The sequence below is a fragment of the Somniosus microcephalus genome, chromosome 10 (assembly GCF_052327205.1).
Source record: "Somniosus microcephalus isolate GS21.2 chromosome 10, FLI_Smic_1.0, whole genome shotgun sequence".
NCBI lineage: Eukaryota > Metazoa > Chordata > Chondrichthyes > Squaliformes > Somniosidae > Somniosus > Somniosus microcephalus.
Window position 1 is genome coordinate 115,592,729 of NC_140996.1, and position 8,320 is coordinate 115,601,048.

Here is an 8,320-nt window from a genome sequence, read left to right on the forward strand (position 1 = left end):
TTGGAAGTTTTACAATATACCCCAGAGAAGGTTTCAGAAATGTTGGTGTGCTGTATGCTGCTCAATATTTCTTTGAACACAGGCGTCACCATGGAAATGACTGAGGAGCAGCAAGAAACTACTACAGAGGAGGATCTAGTCAAGCACAGGCCATTGAACTGCAATGTGGTCACTCAATAAATCCCTTATAGCTGTCTGCATTCTGTCTTCTAGTGCATTAAAGGTGAACATTATCACATCATGGCGTGTGGACCTCAACACCTCAACAGCAGCAGTGGGAGCATTCATGGGAGACCCTCCCACTATGTATACTCTGCACCACTAAGGTCTCCACTGCAGATGCCATTCATGTTGTTGTATGTTCATTGGCAGAGTGCAGTGCAAGTACCTACTGCTTAACAAAACCACTCAGGCTGAATATGGCAGGCAAAATCTGTGCCATGGACTCCACCACAATACTGAAATCACCTTTCAATATGTGATGCACAGAGACAAGTGACTGGTATACGTTTGTACTTATATAATATCCTCTGGGTAGTATTCCTTTGTTTGAAAGCTAGCTTTTGAAGTCTCAATGCCAAAGCAACTCAATATGGCCAGTGACCACGCTAAACTTCTGACTGGTACCAATCTGCATTTTTCTGCCCACCAACGCTGCTCCTCGCTTGCCCTTTGTGTCTAATTCTGTGATCCCTACTGAAACTCATTATCATCCTCCAGGGTGCATATTTCTGAACTAGTGCTTGCATCAGGTGTTGATATGAACAAAGTGTGCTCAGATGCTAGTTTTAACTCTGAGGAGTAGTCCCTAGGCATGGGGAAGCAGCCTCATTGTGTGAGCGAGAGAGGTCTCAATACAGGGGGCAAGTTTCCTCTTCCATGGATTCTCATCTTTCTGTAAAGAGAATAGATGGCAAATTGTTTGAGGTTAGGTTGACTTTCATGGCATAGGATTAAAAATATCCTGAATCCTGTTACCTCAGACAATTGCAAACCTTCTTGCAATTAAAATGTCATTTTATTGTAAAGATTCAAACCAGCAGCTCGATGCCATCCCGCAGTTTCACCATGCCCCATACCCTATGCCATATTCCCCATTCTGCAGTCTACATACTGATCATTTCCAGAAGAAGACCTTCATAATGGATAAGGTTCTGCACTGTGGGAATACCACTATGCCTTCTTCCCAATTATTAAATGCCAATTTCTCCTGCAATGACAACAGAAATGTTCAATAACCATAACAACATAAGTGTGTCTTTGCCATCATGAATGGTCCAGTACTATTTCCATAAGCATCCTAGTTTAACTAGTACCACATCAATGCCAATCTTGTTCTCTCCAGTTCTTGCAGCACTTACAGTTACCTAGACTTGTGTGTATCTTATTTGCAACTTCCAGTCATGTCCATATATGGGTACTCAGAAAATTCAGCTTAATTGTCATTGCACATCTTTGTCTACTTCTTGTAGTATTTGATCAAATTAAGGCATGGTAACTGCTATCAGAGTACAGATATATCTGTATGTATAAAAGCACATGAAACTTAAAGGTATGTCCTTATAGAGGGCCCTTTAGACTTCTTGTAGGATGTAGTAAAATTCCTTGCACATCTTTACAATCCTCTTCTCTCATAATGCAATGTGTATGTGACATGCAATTGCCATTTCTGTGATCATCTCACATGCCAGAGCCATTGTTTGTTACTTGCCCTTCACCCTAAGTGCAAAAAAGAGGGCATCATCATGCTAAATCCCTTGATGCCACATCCCAAACAATTTTCCAAATTGCATAGCTGGATTAAAGACAATGCACATCTTATACCAGTTCAGATTCTTGTTAGCTCATCAATAGATGGCTCAGCAGCATCACAGCAAGTGCATTTTGGTCAGCTCCTCCACTGTGTATGCATGATACACGTCTCACCAAAATTATTTGTTGAAAATAGTGCAGTCCTGAGGTTTAAAAAAATCAGCACAAAAATATTTATCCATTTTTATGTCAAAATAGGAATTTCTATCTCTAGGTGTTTTATTTCCTGACTTTAGCTAGTTCATTAGAAACGTTTATTATTCATTGTTACTATTCAGCAGAATGAATTCCAGGAAGTACAAACCAGAACATGGCACAAAAATAATTTACTACATAGCGTGAACAAAATCCTTCTGAAAGATTTCCAAGAATCTATTGTCTTACAAAATTACTACAGATTTGGCTGCGTTAGTACATCTTCCTCCAGAAATCTTGAAGGGGAATTTTAGGTGGAAACCAGGCACAGCGGGAGTTAAAATGGAGCATCTAATTTTCCTGCTCCATTTCCATACGAGGCGCCCACCTGGATTAGGCAGAAGTCTCCTACATTTATGCAAATTTGGGTCCTATGATGTACATCGTACTGTGATAGCAATTTAAGTTCCTTCTGAGTGGAGCACCCACCACAGCCACCACCCTCAGTGAAAGCTGGTGTGCAGGACGAAGAATGTTATGTAAGGTAACCATTAAAAAGTCCTGTGGGGCCAGTAGGAGCAGGAGGGCTCATCGGGGTCCCCCAAGAAAGGTCTGGGCCTCTGCTACCCCAGGCTCCCCCCACCCCGCCCTTTCCCACCCACGAGACCCTGACTAAACCCCTCTCAGCGACTTACCCGAGTGCCAGCGGGTAGCCTCCAGGATGCCTGATCTTCAACTGCTGGCGGCCGGCAGGATATAAATGAGGCCTGATGGTTAAAATTGGCTGGGCCTCCCGCTGCCGCTCCTGCACAGGCTGCCTGCTCACCCAGCCAGCTTCCCCACCAGGATTTAAAATTCGCCCTTTGGAGTTTGTGGGGCCAAAATTAGCTTCAGTTGCAGACAAGACATGTTAAACAAGGTAGTCCTTCCACCTCAAGTGAAGGTGTTTTGTACATATTGAGATTATAGAGCATATTTTCCTGCCGGGCATGACAAACACTGTTCTCAAAAGCCCATCACTGACCCCATCCAATTTCCCAGGGTCAGTGTTATTTAAATATGTTCAGTAGGTTCACATGGAATTCCTCTCTCAGTCAGGGAGCATGATTCATGGGGTGGGGGAGCAAACTCACTGCCCCAGACCTCAGGTGTTTTGTGTAGTTTCATGAGCTGACTACCTCCAGCACAGCTGAAGTGGAACCATGATTGATTACACTCCCTTGGGAACTTTCAAATGTAAATCCCCCATCCTACGCCATAGCAACACCATGCAACAGGAATGCATGTGGTGTACCTATCACCCAGCACTGCTATGGCACAAATGATAAGGAATTGCTGTCATTTGAAACACATTTTAGTAGTTGGGCAGATGTATGGGATGCCCACTGTCACTTCCGGTGGGAATTCCCAGAAGTGACAGCCCACCAGCCCCCAAGCTACTCAAAAGCATTTGGAAAGGGAGAGGAAAACTGCCCCTGCATCTTTCTGCTTCTTCCAAGCGTTTACGTTAGGAAGTAGAATAATTCCTGGATACAGGAAAAGGTAATGTTGGTCAATTTGTATTGTAGATAGGGCCTAGGTTAACCATACTATTTTAGACATGTTTAAATAATTATTGTTAGATGATTCTAGTGAGAATAAGATGAAGTACATGTGGCACTAGCTAAGGCGATATATATCACGGGAGGAAGTCATGTGATAGCCCTAGAATATCAAAGAGGCAAGATTCCTGCCATTGGGAGTACAGACTTTTGAGGTTTGGGACCTTTATCTGGATAAATTGAGTTGCTCTAAACTCAAGGTGAGTAATCTGTCAATTTAAAACTTTTAAGCTCAGTGAAGTAGTAATGCAAGCTGATTTATTGACTTGTAAAACTAATACAGTTGTTATGTTTTTGGTAAGCTCTGTGTACTGTACACACAACAGTACATATCCTGCCAGTTTTACTATTATGCCAGTAACAAGGACGTTTCTTTTTAACATTTACCTGTGTATTTACAGGATTCCGAAATTTGCACATAGATGATCAAATGACCCTCATTCAGTATTCTTGGATGGGCTTGATGGTATTTGCAATGGGATGGCGATCATATAAACATGTCAAAGGAAAAATGCTGTACTTTGCTCCAGATCTGATATTCAATGAGTAAGTAGATATGTCCTTACATTCAATGAAAACATTGTACTAATTTAGTGTAATGGTAGTCATCATGCTAGTTGGTATTTATTTCAATATAGGTTACATATTGAAGGGCCAATGTAACGGTCTTGTTGCAATGGTGTTGAACTGCTATACTGTGAGGTTATATCATGCGAATAGTGTGGAGACTCAACCTTGTTTGAGTTCATGAAGTTAGGTCATTTAAATCATTTGACTATGCTTTCTGCTCACATTGGCCCATGCGCATGCAGCACTATTGAAACGTGGGTACAACATTCAGCAAAGGGTGCTGGGAAAAGTTAAATGGATGCAGCCACATAAAGGCTAGTGGCTGCAGAGCAGGGCAAAAATTCTTTAGAAAGGTTGAAAATAATTTTGAAAAAAAATTGTCAGCTATTCTAAATGCTATATGGGGGAAAGAAGAGGCAGCACAAAGGCAATGGAAAGGCAATGTAGAGGCATGAAGCGGAATCTGCGAACAACTAACAGAGCACTCAACATCCATCCCTGTTTAAAGGTTGACAAAGTGATCATGATGCTGTATGATGTGAGTGTGAGGAGGGTTTTCCTGTTTTGTACTCCAGGCATCCACCATGCAAGGCAGCAGTGCATCTTGCCTGGCAGAAAGTGGCAGCCAGGCTTAATGCTGTAAGCACTACCTGCAGAATTTGGAAGAAAATGGTATAACTTAAGGATCCTGGCAAGGTAAAACTGCCCAACTGTGTACTATGTATCAGGTAGATAACTCCAAATTAAATACTACAACATGTTGCCTGTCGACCTGTTTTGCATTTACTGCTCACCCATGCCAATCCCTCGTACAACTTTACAGTTCTTTCAGTGCATCTTACTTGTCACAGCAAAACAAGCATGATTACTTATGAATTTCCAGGATAGGCTTCAGATTGGCTAAACTCCAGCCATTAGTGACCCTTTTGCACTTTGAGAAGCAGAGCAATGAGTTTTTTTTGTGCAACTATGTCATTGTGTTCGGCGGGAAAAGAGATGAAGTGCTGGCCATACTGAATGACACATCACTCACCTCTTTGATGCATGTATAAGCAGCACATAAACCAATATTGTGGTACTAGCCAGGAGTGAGCCACAGACATAATAGTTGAGGGCAACAGTGACCTTGTAAACTACTGGCAGTGTCGTCCTTATGTTGCAAGTTGGTTGCAGGTGTCCTTGCTCTAGATGACAAAAACTCTCCAACTGGCCCCCTGTTGAGGCATTTGTCCTCTGTCAATTACAGGAAGGTGTGCCAAGGTACATAAATATGATTGATCATCTGGTTACTGATCTTTCTGGCATTTCTTTTTTCATCAACTATGAAATACAGTATTGAAGTACTTTATAAAGGAACCTATTGCAAAGAGTAAAAGAAACCTGGACAGTACATTTTTTTCTCAAAAATGTTAATAAAAATTTCAGAAATATAGAAAGGATGCCTAATATAAATAAACAACACTGACTTCAAAAGGTATGATAAACATTGCAAAAAAAATACAAAGCCTGTGGCAACTTAAGAGCTCCTTTGCCCATGGCATTTCCCTCGCTTCCATTCCAAATTAGCACACAAGGAAAAATAGCAAACCTGCGACAAATCCTACATAATTGTGCCAGGTATTCATTTACATCAAATCTGAGGCCTTAGTGAGGCTGAGGCATGAAATGGCCACAAAGATCTAGCACACAAAATTGACACTTAGGTTTAGGAACTTAGGTTTTTTACTTCTGTGATCCCTCTGTACACCTCCTCTTCTGCTGCACAGCACTGCTGATTCTACTCCTGATAGAGTTATACAGCACAGAAAGAGGCCCTTCGGCCCATCGCGTCCGCGCCGGCCATCAAACCCTGTCTAATCCCATTTTCCAGCATTTGGTCCGTAGCCTTGTATGCTATGGCATTTCAAGTGCTCATCCTAATGCTTCTTGAATGTTGTGAGGGTTCCTGCCTCTACCACCCTTTCAGGCAGTGAGTTCCAGATTCCAACCACCCTCTGGGTGAGAAAGTTTTTCCTCAAATCCCCTCTAAACCTCCTGCCCCTTACCTTGAATCTATGCCCCCTTGTTATTAACCCCTCTACTAAGGGGAAAAGTTCCTTTCTATCTACCCTATCTATGCCCCTCATAATTTTGTACACCTCAATCAGGTCCCCCCCCAGCCTTCACTGCTCCAAGGAAAACAACCCCAGCCTTTCCAGTCTTTCTTCATAGCTGAAGCGTTCCAGCCCAGGTAACATCCTGGTAAATCTCCTCTGTACCCTCTCCAAAGCAATCACATCCTTTCTATAGTGTGGTGACCAGAACTGCACACAGTACTCCAGCTGTGGCCTTACCAGCGTTTTGTGCAGCTCCATCATAACCTCCCTGCTCTTATATTCTATGCCTCGGCTAATGAAGGCAAGTATTCCATATGCTTTTTTAACCACCTTATCCACCTGTTCTGCTGCCTTCAGGGATCTATGTACATGCACACCAAGGTCCCTCTGATCCTTTGTCTTTCCTAGGGTCTTACCATTCATTGTGTATTCCCTTGCCTTGTTAGTCCATCCAAAATGCATCACCTCACACTTTTCAGGGTTAAATTCCATTTGCCACTGTTCTGCCCATCTGACCAACCCATCTATATCGTCCTGTAGCCTGAGGCTTCCCTCCTCGCTATTTACCACCCTACCAATTTTCGTGTCATCTGCGAACTTACTGATCATACCTTTTACATTCACATCCAAATCATTAATGTAGACCACAAACAGCAAGGGACCCAGCACCGATCCCTGCGGTACCCCACTGGACACAGGCTTCCAGTCACAAAAACAACCTTCCACCATCACCCTCTGCCTTCTGCCACTAAGCCAGTTTTGGATCCAATGTGCCAAGGCACCCTGGATCCCATGGGCTCTTACCTTCTTGACCAGTCTCCTATGTGGGACTTTATCAAAAGCCTTACTGAAATCCATGTAAACCACATCCACTGCACTACCCTCATCCACACACCTAGTCACCCCTTCGAAAAATTCAATCAAATTGGTCAGACATGATCTTCCCTTGACAAGGCCATACTGGCTATCCCTAATTAATCCTTGCCTCTCCAAGTGGAGACTAATTCTGTCCCTCAGAATTGTTTCCAATAATTTCCCAACCACTGATGTTAGGCTCACTGGCCTGTAATTTCCTGGTTTATCCCTACTACCCTTCTTGAATAATGGTACTATGTTAGCTGTTCTCCAGTCCTCTGGCACATCCCCTGTGGCCAGAGAGGTTCTGAAAATTTGTGTCAGAGCTCCTGCAATCTCCTCCTTTGCCTCACATAGTAGCCTGGGATACATCTCGTCTGGGCCTGGGGATTTATCCACTTTTAAGCCTGCCAAAACTGCTAGTACCTCCTCCCTCTCGATGCTAATATGTTCAAGTATATCACAGTCCCCCTGCCCGATTTCTATGTCCACATCGTCCTTCTCCATAGTGAACACAGATGAAAAAAATTCATTTAAAACCCCACCTATATCTTCTGGCTCTACACACAGCTTGCCACTTTGGTCCCTAATGGGCCCTACTCTTTCCCTAGTTATCCTCTTGCCCTTAATCTATCTATATATATAAAGCGGCTCTTCTGTCTGTCTGTCTGTTCTCTATACGTTTGAAAGTTATAGAGCGTACCGACGCGTGCGTCACGTCAAAAGAAAGCTTACGATTACGGACCGGTCATAGGCGTATTTACGTTTCGGCCGGACAAAAATCGCGCCCGCAGTATCCAAAAAACGTTCAACATTCCGCTCATTAGCATCTCATTAGCGACCGTGTGACATCGAGGTCGACCAATCGTACGGCGGGTTCCTGGAGCGTGCTATCCTACAGTTGAGTGTTGAGTGACTTGACGATTGACCAATCCTACGCTTCGGTGACCTGACGGTCGACCAATCGGTGCGTGTGTGGGCGGGGCCTTATCGTTCTGAACTGAGGTGAGTGGCCGCCATCTTGATTTTTCACGATTTTTCCCCCACACTTTCTGTGTGTTAGGGAACTAAGGTAAATATTTGAATTATGTGTTAGGGAATTAAATAACAATTTATTTGAGATTTAAATTGTGTTTAGCAACAGGAGGAAATGAAATGATCCCCTGCCCTTCGCCTGGAGGCTCGCCTACTTTGATGGCCGTTTTGAGCGGCTGTGCCGGCGTCGGGGCAGCGGCCCGCAACTCAAGGCCC

General features: G+C 43.4%; 1 protein-coding gene across 2 annotated transcripts in view; it reads left to right on the forward strand.

The window, feature by feature from the left end:
• Nucleotides 1–8,320, forward strand: part of LOC147111638 (progesterone receptor-like) — a 539,157-nt gene that overhangs the window by 411,843 nt on the left and 118,994 nt on the right. For both annotated transcript variants that reach the window (XM_085998728.1, XM_085998729.1), the window contains one exon: nucleotides 3,950–4,094. In XM_085998728.1, coding sequence (XP_085854854.1) covers nucleotides 3,950–4,094 — 145 coding nt within the window. The remainder of the gene's footprint in view (nucleotides 1–3,949; nucleotides 4,095–8,320) is intronic.